Source organism: Barbus barbus (assembly GCF_936440315.1).
Source record: "Barbus barbus genome assembly, chromosome: 42".
NCBI classification, from domain to species: domain Eukaryota; kingdom Metazoa; phylum Chordata; class Actinopteri; order Cypriniformes; family Cyprinidae; genus Barbus; species Barbus barbus.
Window position 1 is genome coordinate 21,708,479 of NC_136720.1, and position 20,708 is coordinate 21,729,186.

The 20,708-nt window shown below is 38.6% G+C and overlaps 2 protein-coding genes across 3 annotated transcripts in view; one reads left to right on the forward strand and one right to left on the reverse strand.

Moving 5' to 3' along the window:
• Positions 1 to 1,643, forward strand: part of LOC306861580 (cyclin-dependent kinase 17-like) — a 51,601-nt gene extending 49,958 nt beyond the window's left edge. For both annotated transcript variants that reach the window (XM_079403943.1, XM_079403944.1), the window contains one exon: positions 70 to 1,643. In XM_079403943.1, the coding sequence (XP_079260069.1) occupies positions 70 to 107 (38 nt within the window). In that variant the 3' untranslated portion in view covers positions 108 to 1,643. The remainder of the gene's footprint in view (positions 1 to 69) is intronic.
• On the reverse strand, positions 1,243 to 19,724 carry LOC306861582 (ETS domain-containing protein Elk-3-like). Its single transcript, XM_079403946.1, has 5 exons — positions 19,311 to 19,724; positions 10,909 to 11,117; positions 9,885 to 10,655; positions 4,796 to 4,918; positions 1,243 to 2,883 (listed from the first exon to the last, which is right to left on the reverse strand). Exons 2-5 carry the CDS (start codon positions 11,113 to 11,115, stop codon positions 2,791 to 2,793), a joined length of 1,194 nt encoding a protein of 397 aa, XP_079260072.1. The 5' UTR covers positions 11,116 to 11,117; positions 19,311 to 19,724; the 3' UTR covers positions 1,243 to 2,790.
• Between the last annotated feature and the right edge of the window lie 984 nt (positions 19,725 to 20,708).

Consider the following 20,708-nt stretch of genomic DNA (forward strand, 5'->3'; position numbering starts at 1 on the left):
GTATTTTGTAACCTTGTACACCTTGTTCTGTGCTCCTTTTCACTCTCATCCTTCTGTCTCTCCTCACAGGCAACAGCAAGAACAGACGGCAGAGCATGCTGTTTTAAGCTGCGTTCCCTCACACTCTTGCCCATCGCTCTCGCACTCTCTCACACAAACACACACACACACACTTGACGGATCAGTTCGACAGCTCTTACTCCGTGACTGTGTTGTATAGACTAACAGACTTAGTCCCCCCTCACTCACAGAGAGAGGGGTGTTTGTCGCGTGTGCATGCGTGGTGAAGGGGATCGGCCGAACCCGCTGTCTCTCCCACCCCCCCAGTGTCCCGCCATCCAGCATGCAGCCTTGAGCCAGAGCGCCCATCGGCCCCTCGTCTGGACGCCCCCTTCCCCTGTGTGACGCTTAGGGTGTGTGAACGTGTATATATTTATTAACGGAGGGGTTATTTTGCTGCTAATTGACTACTGTCTCTACGTAACTTCCTCACTCTCGGGGCGACCCTCGTGGACACATCAGTCCCACGTTTTTGTTTTGTTTTAAAAGAACGAATATAATTCTGTTGAAACAAAATGTTGATATCACAGCTGTCCATTTGACATGGTGTTGGTTTTACAGAGGTGGAATGCATAGGCGAGTGGTTTTCTGGTATGGTGATTGCACTTCAAACCGAACGACAGACTCCAAACATTCATTCCAAAACCTCAAATTTTAATGTATCATTTCAAGAAAAAGTGGATTTGTTCCTCAAAGGCCACGTAACGTGAACCAGGGACCATCTCGACCAGGTGGACTTGCATAACGAGGGTGGAAAAAACAAACACTGGACCAGCAGGAACTTTGTGACCTCACCGTTTTGAACTGAGAAGCGGACCATCTCTCCTTTTGCATTCATTCAGTGATCCTATTGGAGCTGAAGTGCTTTTATACCAGATGTTTTTTTTTAATTATTATTCTTTCTTTGACCCTTAGAGCTCCTGATGCATCATCAAAACCAGTTTCTTCGATTAATAGAGCTCCTCTGTAGTTTCTGAGTGTATGTGACGCTTGTAAAAGAGCGAGAAAGTGAGGTTGTATGTGTGAAAATGGAGAGCTGTAACTGTACAAAGCCCTTTAAAGGCTCCATGCGAGCGATGGCTATGAAGATGAGCTAGTTTCATTAACAGTATTAAGAGATTTTGTTTTTTAATGTTACATATTGACCCTTCTGTGAATAATGTGGCATGTTGGAGCCCGACTGTCCCACATTTGTGCTTGATTTTATTCAGAAGAGAAAACAATATTGTGTGTATAAAAAGAAAAAAGTAATAACAAAAAAACTTTTGACAGCAGCATTGGACCAATGTTTCTTTTTCCCAGCATTTATAAACATGAAGTACGCAGAAGATATCAAACAGATTTTAGATGACTGTTGTTTTTTTTTTAACTGACAGATGTTTATTAATATTGTCAAATCGGAGTCGATTGTTTCTGGAGGTGCGTGAGTGTGTGCGTGATTGCGTGTGTATACGTGACGCATGGAGTGCGTGGTGTCTTGTAAGCTCCGCCTCCCAGCTGTCGGCTGAATTGACCGATTAATTCTTTGTACTGCAGATATTTATTTCTCTTAATCAGTGAAGTAAACATGGTCTGTTTATTATATTTGTGTGTCTGTGTGCATTTCATCTACACTAATTGGCTTCTCCTCTCCACCAATAAGCTGGTGTGTGGTGGGCGTTCTGGCGCAATATGGCTGCCGTCGCATCATCCAGGTGGATGCTGCACATCGGTGATGGACGAGGAGATACCCCCCTTACTATGTAAAGCGCTTTGAGTACCCAGAAAAGCGCTATATAAATGTAACTAATTATTATTATTATAAATGCAAGGTGTTCGTTCAGACGCGTCGCATTCAATGCTTGTTTTTATTTTAAAAACACAAGGCACATTTTCTTGACTCTTGAAAAGCAAAAAATATATAAAATTAATAGGAGAATACACTTTTTTTTTTAAAATCAATTAATTAATGAAAAAAACTGGAAGCTATTACAAAGCTTTTCTTTCCAATATTTAAATGGAATTTCGTCTATTACAAAAAAACGTATTTAAGCAGGAAAATAATACAAATACACAATTCTTACACAAAAGGCACTACATTTGAAGCACAGTGCATACAATATTATACAATACCAGACAAACGAACAGAAACCCGGTTCACAGCCTCGGAAAGATTAAAAAAAGAGACTTAAATGCTAATGAGATTCCTTTAATATGGTTTAAACATTTCTTCTTCTTTACATTTCTCAGATCTTTCCAGTTGAAGCACCTTAGGAATGGAGAACAGTAGGGAACGCTGAAGTTTTGCTTTAGAAAGTCTAGGCTGTTTTACGTCGTCCAGCATCATTTGTTTATATCTGAAACTGAGATTATGAAAAATAACTTTCCAAAGAGTCCAGTCTTGAACACGTCCTCCAGGATACAGATTCTCTGAGGCTCCGTTTCCAATGACTCACCATCTTCTCAAAAGGACACTTCATGTTCTTTGGCATTACCTCATCATAATTCCCTATTTTAAGAGCTTGCAGAGGAATTTTGGTGAGCTGTTTGGATTGGAGCCTGAGTTAAAGAAGAAACACACAGCTTGCTGGTCCAAAATTCAGAACTGAACTGAAGGGTGCTATAGGTGTAGGTGGCCACAAGGGGGTGAAGTGCAGTCTGGCTCAAAAACGACATGAAGGTCCATAATTCCTTCTTAGTTTGAGAGCACAGGTATAATTCTGGGGAGGGGATCGGTGGAGTGTCCAGAAATCAGGATTTCTGGGCGCTGGAGGACAGGAGGAAAGAGGAGGATGATGAAGAGGAGTCCAGGTTGGGGAGGGGTACCGGGAGCAGGGTGGGGAACTGTGAGAGTCAGAAAGCAAACAAGACATTGAGATAATGCTACACATACTGAATCAAAATGTCTTCATTTGCTGTTTACTAACTATACAGTCTTATAGTGGGGGGAAAAAACATTCATATGATTGTATCAGGAAATGTCATCTAACAGATCAAATAATAGTTTACACATCTTAATGGTTAAATCTTGTCAAGAAATGTCTAGGTATTATTTAATGGGATATAAATAATATTTTATTGTTGTTGTTGCTTTTTTATTTTTGAGGGTAAATACTAGCTGGGAATTTCCTTATGTTAGGATATATTTTATTATTATTATTGGTTTTTATTATTTCGAGGTTAAATGCTACCTGGGAAATTCCTTATGTTTCTTTGTAAAATTTATTATTATTATTATTATCATTATATTTATTTTATTTAGATTTTGAGGTTAAATACTACCGTCATTTCATTATTAGTATTATTTATTTATTGGTTAGATACTACCTGAACGTGTGTTTGTTTTCATTTATTTATTTATTATTTTCAGGTTAAATGGACACGTGTCCATTATTATTATTATTATTAGTAGTAGTAGTAGTAGCAGTATTCTTATTTTAATTATTATATTATGATTAAATGTTTATTTTATTATAACCTAATAAAGATTAATATAAACAAACAAATAAATAAATGAGGCTGTGGGACTGATTTTGGCATTGTGATGACATTTTCAGGACATTTTCCCCAGAAATCTGATTCCTGTAATACAGAAATTAATATCATTCTCTCTGGCAATTATTTTTTTTATTCTTTCATTTCTAAAAATACCATAAATTGAATTCAGTACAACATATGCCACCAAAGTATCCTTAAAATTGGGCTTCAAAAAAGAACAAAGCAAAAAAAAGCCATATCATTTACTACTTTTGATTTTTGAAAGAATACCTGGGCATTTCTTAACAGTTTCTGTAAAAATCTCCCTAATACACCTCAGTGAGGGGAAAAAATAAACACACTCGTAGTCCATCACAGTAGTGCTAGGAGAGGAACTTCCTGTTCTGACTATACACACAGACAGTCTTTTTCAGTTATCACCCCTCCCTTTTTTAACAGGAAGCAGTTTTCCCCCATATCCAATGCAGAGAGGAAACATCTGTATCTTATGTCCAAACCCTAATACACACACACACACCAGTAAATCCATTTCCCGGATTGACTCAAAAACATCTCAAAAGCTTCTATTTTTCCTGGTATATGTTTTACAGGTATAGAAAAATCAACAAAAAAAAAAACACAAAGAAGAATTGCACTGTGAAAGAAAAAGCCAGACGTGCCACAAAAGTTTTCCACTGCAGCCAATGATGGCAGGAACGACAATCATGTGACCAACCAGAAATCTCCCACTACGGCCGCCCAGGGAGGAAGTGAGAGTGGGGGAGTGAGTGTACGTCTGTGTGTGTGTGTGCGGTAGTAAAAGTGCACATCACGAAATGACACTATTCCTGTAAAGGCGGAGTCAAGCAGTCGCCCGTGGTTACCTTAATGGTTTCCTGCTGGCTAGCGATGTTTACAGTAAAGACTGGTACCCTCCCCTCAAAAAGCAAGATGAGCATAAATATACAGTTTGCGTTCTGTCTTTTTTGTTCACACACACACAAACACCTCCCTACACACTCTCTCTCACACACACACACACACACACACACACACACACACCTCCCTACACACTCACTCTCCCCTATTCCAGAACAGGAAGTATCCACAGGATTTCCCCTCTCGCTCACATGAAGGCTGAAACATGACACCAAACACAAACGCACTCACAAAACAGACAAGCGAATCACTTTCTAAAACACACTCGCACGTCAGTGCTAAAACACATCCTCACATTCAGATTCCTCTTTTTATAGGTTTGAGAATGTTTTGTGTGTACCTGAAAGAGTGACCCGTGGCCCTGTAGCCTGGCGGGGCTGAGAGGGGCTACGGGACTCAGGCTGCTCCAGAAATGAATGGAGGACAGGAGAGGACTGGGCGTCAACAGCAAACCAGAGGGAGTCTGAAGAGAGAGAGGAATAGGGGAGGTATTGTGAAAGGGGGGAACAGGAACATGAGATGTTATTTGTATTAGTCACTGAAATCATGGATCACGAAATCCCAGTGTCTTTTTGAAACTTTGGAAAGACAAATGTAAGTCTCTGCATGTCCAGACACGTCTTTGCATCAGTTTGCAGGCGATAGCATGTGAAGCCTGTCATGCACAAGTAGTCTGAGAACCCCTTTAAAAAAATCTTCCTAGAGTTTTTCACCTGAACAGGACAAACCTGGAGCATCAATGGTATGTAGCACAAATGCAATGCATGTAGTAGGACGACTGTCCTGGACATAGATGACGCTTGTTTTATCTGTCCAAGCAGATGGACCATTTTGCTCAATCTGGCATTATGAAATAACTGTCTGTTGTAGATGTTTCAGTATGTTTAAAGCAACAGTTCACACCCAATTAAATTTCCATCATGTCCTCAAAATCTGTTTAACTTTGTCTTTTGTGGACAATTGTCCCAATTTCAATTTTCCAAAGGTGACCAGGGACTGTTGAACTCCAAAACAGGGTTGCCAGGTTTTCACAACAAAACTGAAAACTAATTGCTACTCAAAACTATCCCAATTATGTTCTGGTGGTTAAAATACACTGTTTTTATGGGGTTCCCCTGGTAAAATTTTCATTTTAGGAAATAAATATCATGGTATTGGTGTTGCTTAAACCCGCTGACATGAAAAATAACCCGCGACAACAACGTTAACATAGCCCAATTCCACGGGAAAACTGTGGATTTGGCAACACTGCTCCAAAAAGGCACCGTAAAATTAGTCCATATGGCTTAAGCAATATATTTCAATCTTTCTAAAGTCATGCAATAGAACTTAGTCAGGTTAGACGCCATATTGAATATAAATGAGGCTGTGATGGATAGACTTATGGTGTGCACACACCAAACACAAAGCGAATATTCTCATCATGTTATCACTCTAAATTACTTGCGGTTTTTTGTTTCAATCGCACAAATAAAATGATCCCATAATGCTCTCCTACATTATCTGATAAAACCGGACGTGTCAAACTGGACTTGTCAATAAGCTCTTCGCTGATTGTCTTGCGCAACAATGCGTCTTGCAAATTTTCTGCTCGCTTGCTTGAAATTTTGTAACTTGTGCAGAAGATGCGATTGAAGCATATACAGTGTGGCAATCGCATTGCCCAATTTGCGTCATTCACAGTGCACAGCGCGAATCCATGTCTTTGAATTGACTTTGTATGTAATCTATTTATGTGCAAATAATTTAATTTGTTTTTGGTGTGCACACCATCACAGTCTTTACAATGGCACACAGTGTATGAAGGTCCTAGATTTCGTAATTACCGCCAACTTTCAAAAAGGTTTTATGGAGTTTTTGTCTGCTGAAAGTTTAATCATTTTTAGATATTTCTAACCCTTCATACTTTGTAAGCTCAGTTCGCACAAGAGCCTTGTATTGTTTTTGCACTAATTAATTTGTCCACAAGGTGACAACACTCCATGACCCGTTGTTTACAGTCAAAAAAGAAGCAAATGCTACAACAACAATAACAAAGTACTGGTGATGGCAAGGGTCTGGTAAGGGTCTTTTGCACCACATAGTTCTAGGAACTCAGAAAAGAAAAGAACACAATGCCGCAGACGACAGGTAAATGCCGTTATCGTGGTTTTCCATGTTCGTGGAGTAAATATTTTTAAATGGCTTTTTAAAAATGCTGGGTAGTCGGTGCTTCGTATGCTTTTGGCCAATCAGTCTACACTGCGTCACTTATAGTTCCTATAGAACTGTTTTAGATCCTACTCTGATATACAGTCATGGCCAAAAATATCGGCACCCTTGGTAAATATGATCAAAGACTTTTCATTTTTATTTAAAAAATTCACAAAAATCTAACCTTTCTTTGGATAATAAGAATTTTGAAATAAATGTTTTTCTCTAATACACATTGGCCACAATTAACGGCACCCTTTTATTCAATAGTTTTTGAAACCTCCATTTGTCAGTTTAACAGCTCTACATTTTCTCCTATAATGCCTGATGAGGTTAGAGAACACCTGACAAGAGATCAGAGACCATTCCTTCATCCAGAATCACTCCAGATCCTTCAGATTCACAGCTCCATGTTGGTGCTTCTTCTCTTCTACTCATTTTCTACAGGGATCAGGTCAGAGGACTGGAATGGCCAGCAGAAGCTTGGTTTTGTGCTCAGTGACCCATTTATGTGTTGTTTTTGAGGTTTGTGTTTGGATTATTGTCTGGTTTGAAGATCCAAACATGGCCCATTTTAAGATTTCTAACAGAGTCAGTCACTTATCGATTTTATATCTGGTGGTATTTGATAGAATTCATGATACCATGTGTCTAAACAAGATGTCCAGGACCTCCAGCAGAAATATAGGCCCACAATATCAAAAATACAGCAGTATATTTCATTGTACACATGGGTTACTTTTTATCCCTGTGTTCACCAAACCCATCTTGAGTGTTTGCTGCTAAAAAGCTAATTTTGTAGTTTCATCTGACCATAGAAGCCAGTCCCATTTGAAGTTCCAGTCGTGTCTGATAACTGAATATGCTGGAGTTTGTTTTTGGATGAGCTAGGAGAATTTTTCTTGAAACCCTCCGAAACAACGTGGTGATGTAGGATCTGTTTGACAATTTTTTTTTAAGGTTTTCTGACCCCGAGACTCAACCATTTTCTGCAATTCTCCAGCTGTGGTCCTTGGAGAGTCTTTAGCCACTCAAACTCTCCTTCTCACCGTGCATTAGGCCGATATAGACACATGTCCTCTTCCAGGCAGTTTCATTACATTTTCTGTTGACTGGACATTCTTAATTATTGCCCTGATGGTGGAAATGGGAATTGTCACTGCTCTAGCTCTTTCCTTAAAGCCACTTCACTAATTTGTGAAGCTCAATTATCTTTTGCTGCACATCAGAAATATATTCTTTGGTTTTTCTCATTGTGATGGATGATTAAGGGAATTTGGGCTTTGTTTTCCCTCCTATTTATATTTCTGTGAAACAGGAAGCCATGGCTGGATAATTTCATGTTCGTAATCACTCTGGAGTGCTCAAAATTGTGAATATGAATGGGAATATACTTCAGAGATATTTTACTCATAAGAATTTCTAGGGGTGTCAATAATTGTGTCCAACGTTTATAAGAGAAAAACATTTATTTCATAATGATATTTTCCCCCATTTTAAATTCTTATTATCCAATGAAAGGTTAGATTTTTGTGAATTTTTTTAATATAAGATCAAAAGGATTAACAATGCAGATTAATTTTCACAGCCGCCTTTGATCATATTTACCATATTTACCATTTACTGATATTTTTGGCCATGACTGTAGGAGCTAATTTAGTTCCCCCAAACGGAGTTCCTAGAACTGAATAGGTTCCTAGTTCCTGCAGTGCCAAAACACCAAAAAGTGGGAACTTCCACCAAAAGTTCTAGGAACTATGAAAAGGTTCCTCCGGTGCGAAAGCCCCTATAGACACCTGCGATGACGAACAGGGTTAACAGATATTGGAAACTCTAGTTTAAATTTGTAAAACGTTCAGAGAGAAATAGCGCAGACACTGGACAAGGATGAAACATCTGTGTTCATGCAACCTATCGAACAGCATATGCATACTCTTGCATTTGCATTAAAACTAAGCTATACATGTTTAGAACGACATGAGTATAAGTAAACGATGACAGAAAGTTAATTTTTGGGTGACCTGTCCCTTTAAAACCGAAAGTGGGAGAAAAATCCACACAAGCATGTAGCTTCCCATGGGTCATGGACTTTGGATCACCAGGTTGTGGCTATAGGGCAGCATGTGAAATCAATTTCTCGTTCTCGCTCAGTTTTTCTCTGTCCTGTGTCACTATGCTGTAGTGTGTGAGACTACGGACATATGGTTTTATTTACAGGTCTCTCTTTTCTCGCTTATGCCATTCTCTCTGTCTTTTCCCTCTTCCTGTTTCTCTCTACCTCTTTTAAAAACCTGTCTGCCTGTCACGCATTTCTCCCAACACACCCAGTAAAGACCGAAACGTCTCATAGAATAGCTGTATTACCAGTATAGGTGTGTGCCCTGTTGAAGGCTTATAAACAGTGCCGGAGAGGATGTTTTTGTGTTCATTTATAGCTCAGTTCCAAAACCTAGAAAGCTTCCTACAACAAAATGAAACCTAATCCGAAAGCTCTACACAGGCAGCAACTAAATACTAGTGTAAAATTTGCTTCTTGCAAGGCTAACAACATGATACTCTGCCATAAAAATTTATAAAAATACATTGCATTTATATTGTACTATAGCATCACTAACATAATCAGACCAATATTACCTATTTGTTAAAAACATAGCAGCCTTGTCTACTCACAACTGAATCCAATAGAACTTTACATTAGCATGTTGCTAAGCTAACTACACATTTACATTTAGTTGTTTAGCAGACTACACAATATTCTATTGAGCATAGCATAAAAGTATTGTCTATAATGTCATTTCTTATTTAAATTTGAACAATATTGATCAATAATGTATGATATTAAGTTAAACGTAAGCATTTTGACATTTATTTTAGGTTTTGGCTATGTTTAGCTTAACTGTTCACTGTCAATTAAATACAGCTTTACGTTAGCATGTTGCTAAGCTAACTACACTGTATTCTAATACAGTAGTATAAAATTACATAGCTCACAAATGTTGTGTAAAATAGTAATTTTTTTTACTTTATCAGTAATTTTTGGTATTGAATGAAATGTATTTGACATTTCTTTCTCTTTGACTAAGTGTGTCGCTATGCGGTGTGGAGTTATTTGCTATTAGCCAAAAGAAGGCACCGTGTATTCTTTCTATATTTTAGAAAAGTCATTTGCTTTGATCATTAGGAAACAGATGTATGTGTGACATAAATATACATGTGAAAATGACATAGTTTAATACCTGTGCAGTGAAAAAGGCTGGTGTAAGTGACCCTGAGGGCAGTGCTGGGCTGTTGAGGGCGATGGAGCCCAAGTCACTTCCTGAAAGCAGTATGGAAGGGGCGGAGATTTCCAGCCCTTTGGGTTTCCGTGCTTTGGGAGGCAGTCCGTTGCTACCGGTCCTCCTCTCCATTGGCGTGGCCCGATTCTGGGCTCGCTCCCTGTGGCCGGATGATAAATTTAGAGGCTGAGCGCTTTGCTCTGATTCGTCTATGCGAGCCTCCGGGCTGCGCTCCGGCCGCAGCATGTAGACAGGGCTATGAGAAGGGGAGGGACTACGGGATGAACAAGGGGAGGTTTTTGAAGCGAAGAAGACCTCCGCGGATGCAGGTGGTGGCGAGGAAGCCAGGGGAATGACCTTTTCTGATCGATTAGTGACAAAGCGAATCACCGTTTGTCCCTCCTCTCCTCGTTCACACCCTCGCTGCTTCTCGACTTTGATTGGACGCAGCAGAGGAGGCGGGTTTTGGAGGGAACTGACTGTGAAGGACGAGTACAGACCAGAGTGGAGATACTCGTTCCTGCAGGCGGGGCTTCTCAGCGATGACAGCGACAGCTTTGGAGACTCCTCCCCCTCGCCACAATCTGACTCCACCTCCTGCAACATGACGCCCCCTGCGACGTGACCCCCATCCCGACCGAGCTCCACCGCTTGGGGATCCATCTTCAGAATATCAGGGAACGAGACGAACTTGTATACAAACTTCTGGCCAATCACCTTCTTTATGATGTTCTGCAAAAGAAAAGGGATTATTACAATACACTCAAATGGCAGTTTGTAACTATTTTACCCAAAATGGTGGCTAATTCGTATGAATTTGCACAATCTTGGAGGTACATTTTAGTATGATCTGCTAATGCCCCATTGACGGTTATTTGTAGGGACGGAAAATCATACTTTTCCATACAAATCACATTGTATGAATTCATTACGAAGTCGCCACCTCGTAAAATTGTAGCGTTTATCCAATAGAAGCATGTGTAACCTTGTCATAGTAGTAGCGTAGTGCTCGGCTAAGTTTGTCGTAGTTCATGTTGGTCTTGTTCTTGCGCAGGCCCCAAAGTTTGGCGACTTCTTCCGATTTGAGCAGCTTGAACTCGCCATCGTTGGACGTCCAGCAAATCAGGTGCTTATGGCTCTGGTCCAGCAGTAGCTGCAGCAGAAACTGCCACAGCGTGATAGCACTCTCCATATCTGTCAGACAAGAGAGGTAAAATTATAAACATTAACAGTTTACATTTTAATAATCATAATCGGGCTGATATTCATTTCCAGAACCTAATTAGAACTTAATTAAATTATTTTTTTAAGAACTTTAAAGTTCTTTTCGGAACCAAAAGTGGTTCTTCTTCTTCATTTTTGTAACCTTTATTTTTAAGAGTGTGGGGTCAGTAGACCAATTCAAATTGTGTGTTTATTTTTGACTGATTAGATTAAAAATCTAATTTTGATTAACAAATGCTCTTCACACTAAGAAAAAAATGCTTCTTTTGAGAACTTTTAAGGAAAGATTCCATAGATGTAAAAGGTTCTTCATGGAATGTCAATATAGAACCTTTATTTTTAAGACTGTTGGTGTTTTGTAACAAAACTGTTGCTACTTGTTCTGATTTAAAACGTGTGTGTATCGTTGTAACTGAGGTGAGAGTGTGGTGTAATTTCATAAGAGTTAAAATCTAATTCAAATTAGCCAAATTTACACTCTGTCTGCATGCGTTGTGTGCTTATTTGGAAAGAAAAGGTGGCTTGAGGACATGTTTAATGACCCTAACAAGGGTCTGAAGGAAGATGCTGTGGTAGCCAAATTTAGTATATGTCTGTGAATAAGCATGGACCGGCGCCTTGTTTCAATTGATCTGATAATCCGACATCCTTCCAGGAGTTGACTGCATTCGTAAAAATACCATCCTTTAACCATATTCATGCAGGTTTCAAACAGGAAGTGGTGGAAAGGGAAAGGCCAGAGCATCAGCCATACAAACGTGGCCACATTAAAGAACGCTCCTGAATTCATCCTCTTCCTTTAATTTCCCTTTTTCCCTCTGCACTCTTCATCTCTCGCATGAACAAAAAACGTCATTCCCGAGTGCCCTCCCACAAACTCTGCAAGCATTTCCTGTTCTGTTGTACATTAACGCACAGGCTCATAAACAACAAAGAGCTATCAGCCAGAAAGACTGACATGGGAATGAATTGCAAATAAGCAACATGTTCCAGCATCGACCGTGCTGCTGAACTCTCTAGGACGGAGGTGTCCGCTCAAAGGTGGGCAAATACACCCATGGTGAACAGAAATTACTAACAGGGTAAACATGGAGTTCATCCACAAGATCCTGTTTAGGAACATAGATTAGAGTGACCAGGTAGAGATAAGTGGGTTAAGGGGGCACAAAATAGTTCAAATGTCCCAAACCTAGAGCCAAAACCTACAACAAGCAGAAAGGGAATTCTTAAAGGTATAAGTAACTCAAAAATGAAAATTAATTATTTTATTCAGCAAGGATGCATTAGATTAACGTGACAGTAAATATTTTGTTACAAAAAAGTCTATTTCAAATAAATGCTGTTTTGTACCTTCGATTGGTTTCCAAAATAAATTAATGAGCATTAAATCAGCATATTAGAATGATTTCTGAAGGATCACGTGACAATGAAGACTGGAGTAATGGTGCTGAAAATTCAGCTTTGCATCACAAAAATAAATTATATTTTAAAATATATGAAAACAGAAAATTATTATCTTAAATTGTAATAATATTTTACAATATTACTGTTTTTACTGTATTTTTGATCAAATAAATGCAGCCGTGGTGAGCATAAGAGACTTTCAAAAACATTAAAAAACACCAAATATTTGAACGATAGCATATATCTGAGTTCCATTTGATCAAAATAACAGCTGATCCAGAATAACAGTAATAAAAAACATGAAGTCAAACACACGTAATCCTTGAACACCACCCAAACCGTTATTATCAGACTTTAATAATGCCAAGTTCAACATGCACAGACACATACTTAATCTTTATACACCATGGCCGCCCAAGATAAAGACGGATAGATCGTCCAGTTTTTGTGAATGGGATCTGCTGACATTCCTTCAAGAAACCTTAGACATAAGCAGAGCCTTTCATTGTAACATTTTTAGTTTGGACAACATGATTTGAGTGATGCTAAACTGTCCTGCACAAGACAAATAAAAAAAACTTACAAAAAAGACAAATTAATTCTTTTTTCAGCACGCTTAGATTTAGACAACAAAGTTAATCTGGATCCATTGGGTGTAAAAGAATGATTTTCTAATGAACAGGAGTGAGTTTTTTCATCCATGCGTTCTGTGATTGACTCCAACAGGAAGTGGTTCAATGTTAAAAGCTCAACAGTACAGGAAGTTTAAATCTTGCTTGGGCCACTTCCTGTGACCGCTGTCGTCATGCCCTTTAGCCACATGCTTACCCTTAGTGTACTCTCATAACCTCTTCCTCTACATCCCTGTTTAAAGTTTAGGAAATATAGAAATTATATATACATTACAAAACCTGTACACTTTGACCAGGGGATGCGACATTTTCATTGTTTTATTGAGCTTTTTATGGTGACAAGACTAACGGTTTACTTTTCAAACAACAGGCAAGTTAACCTGTTACAAGTTCAAATAAATTGAAAATAAAATTCAATATAATAATAATAATAATTAGGAACTAAATAATTAGGAACGTATAACAAGTGAAAAATAACTAAAATAAATAAATACATTTATATATAAATTAGAAATAAGTATTTTCAGTACACTTACTAAATATTTCTAGAAATGTTTTCTCAAGTGCAGTTATAAAATCTTTAACTTAAATATAAAAAATTTAAATATATATGTTTAATAACTTTATTATTATCTATTTTTCTATCTAATTATTTAATTTTTACTTGTCTATCTATTTTTAATTATGAAAAATCATCAAAATAAAATGGCAACAAACATAAATAAATAGAAATAGACCAGTTGCTTAAAAATAAACAAACAAATAAATAAAGCACCATAAAATGATCATAAAAGTAATCCAATATAATGTGTGCACTCGTTGGTGTTTTTTAATATCTAGCTCTGTCTAATAAACGTTTTTGTACTTCGTTTGCTATGTGAGTGCCTGGATGTGTTTTTTTTTTGTTTTGCGATGGAATCCACTTTTTGTTTTTGACATTTTGTTCCGGCTCTGGAGCACCCATAGTCTCACTTGTGATCACTTGACGCGCCCCTGGTCTAGATCATTTTCTTCTATGATTTGTGCACTATCAAGTCTTCTAAAATCACATAAAAACACACATTTTAATATGTGCATGTTTTCATTGTATGTAAAGGAGCAGCATGAACATTGTTCAAAATTTGTGTTTCACAGAATAGAGAAAATTAAGCGGCTTTGGAACATCATGATGGCTCATGAACAACCACAGACTTTTCATTTTCATTTTCACTATCCCTTTAAGAAACATGCATATTCTTAATATGTTGTAGCACAGAGTTTTCAGTTGATATCTGGTGCATAAGACTGAATTGAAGTTGAGGGGATGGTGTTGAGTGTTGGGATGCAGGACAGCAGGAAGACCTGGGTGGAGGAACAGTAAAGGACCTCAGGTTGAGGGCTGAGAGGCATTTAATAGACATGAGGAAACCAGTTTGACTCCAATTCAAAGCTGTCAAATGTGTGTGTGTGTGTTTGAACACACTCCTCAGTTTTAACTAGCGTTACATCATGCCCTTTGGTAACTGTAAGTCAGTCAAACAGGGCGGGCTGGCGTTTACTGCAGCCTTCCTGCTGTCTGAGCCAACACTCTCCCGAGACGGATGGAGGGAACGAATGAGACAGAGTGGTAGATGGAGAAACGAGGCTGGCTGACTCACTAGTGTGGATAGCTCTGACACGGAGCATGTTTTATTGGCCAAGTGGAACTCCCTGGTTGCAGATGGCCTTATTTTGGGAAAGTCATTGTCATATTTTTGACAAAGACACACAAGCTTAAACTTTCACCCTGGTTTTCGCTCATCAAACTGCCGGCTCTGGAAGTCATCGAGTGATTGATCGAATAATGAGCCGAAAGGAGCAAACAACCCCAAACTCTAACAGGACAGGCTACAATCAAACCTAAAACACTTGAAGTCAGCATGAAATGGTGTTTGAGACACATGCCTCTGTAATGTTAAAAATGGTTGCAAAATGAGTGAATATATTATTATATAAGATTTTGATGTTATGTTGACTTTCTGCTTCATAAGTTGGTGTGCAAGACTTTTATTTTTGTCATTTCAGATGCTTTTGGTTGGAATATCAGCCAGAGGGAGTGTAAAGAAACACAAACAGCAAGATTCAGCCAAACCTGTGACAAAGGAGGAAGTGCTCAGAAAATGCTGCCAATACAGGCTACAGATATTTATCAGGAAGTATTGTGTGCTTTCTCACACACACACACACACACACACATATGCTCATTGAATACTCTTCTACATATGTGACACAGATCTCATTATACATATTCATGTAGCAATTTACAGTCAGATCTCATACTTAACTCTTGGGCAAAACATGAAAGCTCGCCGTACGCCACATACCCAGTTATTTTTTTCCAAACCCCCAAAGAAGCGAAATAAAACCATTTCCTGCTCCAGCATCCTCTGAGCGGAGCATCTGCGTTAAACGACCGTAAAACTGTCTTTATCAGGACTTCCTCCAATTCTCCTTTGAAGGGCGTCTTCCTGGGAATGCCGATCCTGAATTGAAAGGTAGGAATTCCTGCTGCGGGGAGCAAACACGGGAACGCGGGGACCACACGGACACAAGGCACAAATGGGAGGTTTCCTCTTCTCTTTTTATGCTGGCACAAACCTCTCACCCATATGGACGTCTAAAGACAGACAAACTGTGTGTGACATGAGCAATGGACTCACTGATACCCAGATTTACTGCCCTAATCAAAGGGAATAAACAGAGGGAGCTGATTTCAAAAGCTCTTGGCAGTTTGGAGAGGTTTCTGCACGGAACGTGGCTGTAAAAGTCATTGTTAGATTATCGCAAGAGGGGAAAAATGGGAAAAAAAAACAACTGCACATGCAAAGTCTCTTTTTTTATCTTTCAATATGAGCAATGACATAAACTGTGCAGAAGCCAAGTCTGAATCCTTAGCCAGGATTTTCTAAGACACAAATAAATAATAGACTGTGCGCTAAACAAAAAGACACACTCGAACATAGCGCTGCATTGGCTCTGTTCTTCTGCCGTTGTCTGGCATGCATCAGCTTCATGGTCATTGGGTTTAAAGATGTTTTAACACACTGCATGAAATTTGGGATGAAATAAATGAATCATCCATAGTTTTCACACTTAGATGGCATCAGTAGGTCCACAGGGATTCTGTCTCTCAACATCCGCTTGTCAATCAATCATGTTTATTAAATATTTTAACAATAAGAGTAGTACTTTTTAGTTCTGTTTAACCATGTTTTTTCCAAATAGTGCAGAAAATGTAAAAAAAAAAGTCTACAGATACCATCTAATCCTAGCATCAGTTAGAAAATAAACTGTTTTACCACTTTAAATGATTATTTGCCAAAGAAAACTCGATTTCTGAGTTTACATTGTAGAAGATACACTAAAAAAATGTTTTGTTGTGAAGTAAATACAGCAGGAAAGATTTATCATTTTCTCCAATAAATTATCTGAACTTTAAAATTACTCAAATCCTTATTTACTTTTTTGATTTATCTATAACGGTGTCTCGTTTCAAAGTAGAAAACTTTGCAATAGGTTTCAAAAAGTATAACATTTAGAATCAGAATCAGAATTTTATTGGCCAGGTATGTTTACACATACGAGGAAATTGTTATAGTGACAGAAGCTCTACAGTGCAACAGAAAGACAGTACGCCTTACATTAATATAATCTACCTCAAACTACCTACATTTACAAAGCACTGTTCCCATAATGCATTGGGGAATGATTCATTACGGGCATGTTTTTGCACTACTTGCCAGTTTTATTTGCACTTTTGTTAATTTTGCTGTTATATTCTTGTTTTGCGTTTTGAGTTAATTTTCTACTGCTCAAAAATGACCCACCATAATTGTGTTTTGTGTAACTAGCTCAAAAATTGAGCTAGTTGTAGTTAGTTTCCAAAACAATATCAGTTGCGGATATATTTGAATTTTAAATATACGCATTTAATATTATTTTACAAAGTAGATTTTGCTTCATTTTATACAGTCAAAATTTACTACTTAAAATTGCGCTTTTCGAGTCATTATTCAGTGTACAGGTGAACTTTTTTTTCCCAGATTGCCATAGGTGAGAAACTCTATTTGGAACTTGTTTCATATAATACCAATGGAAAACACCAAGAAAACCTGCACACATCAAATCTATCCAACCCATCTAAGCATACAGGAAGTAGACAGGAGGAACATGTCTGTAGACACAGAACCAGGCAACAGCTCAGTCTGTCAGTGGCTTAACAGGCAACATACAGTATGATAAGGCTGATTTTTAAAGTTTCACGCACTGCATGTGTGAGTGTGTGTGTATATAACAGGGGAAAGAGGATAATCTTTCAGGTGAGAAGATGCACTCCAGGCTCTCTCCAGCGTAAAATGACACGCTCACACCCTTCAAGACTCATGCAACAGACACGCAGGGACAGTTTGGATCCAAAACCCCAAGCCCAGTGTTTTGAATGGCCCCTAGACAGCTTTTAAACACCAAACTTGCCGTCGTGCTCAGAAACCCCTCCACTGTAGTGTCAGCGGAAACTCGTAATGAGATTAGTTGGTGTGCGCAGACATTACTTCGCCATGACTAAATGTGCGCTCTTCCTGCGCACACAGACTGCAGTGGAAAATTCAGGGAGCTCCTGCCGAAGAGAGGGAGAAAAGAGAGCCGTGAAGGACTTCTCTCCACGACCACATTTCTCCAGAGAGAGCTGCAGCTCTTGAAATTACTCAGACAGATCCGAGAACGTCTGGCGGCGTGTCTGTGTCCATACAGTGGCTTCAGAAAGAGTGCGGACACTTTAAAATGTCATGGTTTTTGGTTCCAAAATATCAAAAAAGAAAGCATTCCTTATACTTTAAACTAGATTTTGGAATGCTTGCATTAAACTTTTAAATCTAGTTGGCTGTTCTATTGAAATGATGGTTCCTCTTTTAAGTAATTCCATGGAAAATACAGAAATATTATGGCATAAAAGTATAAATATAATAGTCAAAAAGGGATTGGAAAGCATTCCTTGATTACATTAAAATTGTACTCTTTGCATTAAACTCTTTGAATCTAACTGGCTGTTTGATCAAAAAGATGGTTCCTCTTTTAACCCATTTCAGGGCAAATACAGTAATATTAAGGCTAAAAAATACTGAAATGGCAAATAATAATCCTACTAACCACAGTTGATTGTTTATTTGTTTTACCACTGAGCATTTTAAATGTGTTGTGTTTGCAATAATGTCTATGTAAGACTCTAACACTGGCATAATTGAAATCTATCCAACCCATCAAACCATACAGGAAGTAGACAGGAGGAACGTGACTGTAGACTTTGAACTTGACAAACTACACCAGGTTACTATGCTAGGACACTTGTGGTGAACTTGGGGACATCTTGGGTTAGATCTGAGGAAACTCTAGCATCATCTGCTATCTGAAGTCCATACATGTATGACTTACAGTAAGTCTCCAAACACATTTTGGGCTCACAAGCATCGATCTCCTCCAATCATATTAAATATCCAAGGGCATATCCAGATGCAGGAGTAAAATCAGCTCTAGGGCTGAACTGAAGTTTCTTTGTTTGCCCCAATGACTCATTTTCAAGATGCTGTCTGCTGCAAGTTTCAATCCGGAAGCGCATGGCAATTAGTCTGCTGCTGTTTCCAGACAAACCAGAAACTCTACTAGTGCGTTTAAAGCGCCAGGAGCCAAATTTCAGCCTTTCCTAGCAGCCCTGTTTTCGAAAATACCGCCGACAAAATCTTTAAAATATACATCCCGAGATCTTGAGCTCAACAGGTATTCAAACTTTCCTCAGCCGTGCGTAAAGGGTCAATTGCGCGTAAATAACGGGAACGGTGGGCACTTGAAGTGTCTTCTGTGTTTGTTATTGCTAAAAGAGATCTGTTCGTTTTTAAACATTAATTACTTTATAACTGTACACATTTAAGTCTCAAACATCACTTCTGAACATTTCAAAAACAGCTCTGTCGTTTGGATACGTTCATTTTTGGGGGGGATATCAAGTTTCAGTCGTGTACTTTGGAAGGGCTCTTCCTTTCAATGTTATTATGAAGTAATTACACATTTAAAAACATGTATAAAACGTCCGAATAGCGTGGATGGATTATTCACATACCTGTGAGTAATGGTCAGGCTTTTGGGGTCCTTTTTCGCTTTATTAAAAAGAATTCCGTATAATGCGCTGTTTTTCCATGCTGTCGGCCGTCTCGGCAGCTCTCAGTCGGACTGTAATGGGATCCCGACTGTTTTCTCTCTCCTTTTCTCTCTCTCTCTGAGCAGGAAGTTGGTGCAGGCAGACAGCGAGCCGGCTCACTTCCTCTCGCCGTGCGCTATTCCCCAGGCGCTCGGCCCGTCTGTGTAAACACGCTTTTTCTCCTCCAGCCACCATCCGACGTTCAAGAACACAAGCGCGCACGCAGTATACTGTAATCTGAATCTGCTGAGAGTGGAGCGCACTGACGTCACCCTCTTCCTATCCGGGACCCGTCGGGAGGAGCCGTGTTCCTTCCTCTACACACATTTTGTGTATGTGTGTGTGTGTGTGTGTGTGTGAGTGATTCTGACGTTCGGGGATCAAGTTGCTAGAAAATGTCCTCATAACTTTACAAAATCAGGGAGAAAAAAATTGTGGGAAAAAAATCTTAAAGAGAATAAATAGGTCATTCTGTGAAATGGCTGGATTTTCCTTTTGAAATTTTTAAACAATATAAAAAATAAATAAAAGTGTTGCAATTTGTAAAAAAGTTAGCCTAATAATTTATATTGTGGCATCGCAAGCTAAATTAATACCTTTTAATTTGTAGTGAGAATATGGTTAATGGTTCAGAACGGTACTGGATGCTTTGCCAGCTTGTTAAAAGTGCTTAAAAATATTACAATGTTATTTTTCCACAAATATGCACATTTCAAAAATAATTATAATAAATAATATCCTAATTAATTATATAAATGAGTAAATGACTTGTCAAGTATTCTTTATTGGCATATCAAAAGACTGTAGACATGTGCAATGCAAATAAACAAGTGATATTAGCACATAAACTGTCTCTCAAATAATAAAACGCAGGCCTATATCTATATTTCTGTAGCTCTCTCTTAGTAAATGAGTGGCATAGGGCTCCACAGGGGGTGGAACCATCTTCAGATTTCCTGCAGGGATATCCACCGACACACACACACACACACACGATTGACCAGTGTCTCAACCTCTTCTTCAAATTCTGATTTAACTGTTGTTTATGTAATAACTGAATGGCTGATTAATGAAAAGGCCTGAGTCTGTCCACTTGAGATGTTCTCACACTGACATTTTAAGGGGCATATGAAAACAATTATGATTTATAATGTCTGTTCATTTTCCGTCATCTAGTGGAGGGTGAAGACATTACAACAAGCGCCTGTGAACCTCTTTACAAGAACTGACGCCTGTCAATCTTTAACAGTTACAATTAATGTAGAAATAATATTAATAATATAATTATAGAAGGGGTATTATGATATAGAAAAAAAATCA

Excerpts from the sequence above, each read along its gene's own strand:
- LOC306861582 (XM_079403946.1), bottom strand. The coding sequence starts at position 11,115 with ATGGAGAGTGCTATCACGCTGTGGCAGTTTCTGCTGCAGCTACTGCTG. Across the intron at positions 10,656-10,908 it reads TACGCTACTACTATGACAAG|AACATCATAAAGAAGGTGAT; the intron begins GTTACACATGCT and ends TTTCTTTTGCAG. Across the intron at positions 4,919-9,884 it reads CAGCCTTTTTCACTGCACAG|ACTCCCTCTGGTTTGCTGTT; the intron begins GTATTAAACTAT and ends CTCTCTCTTCAG.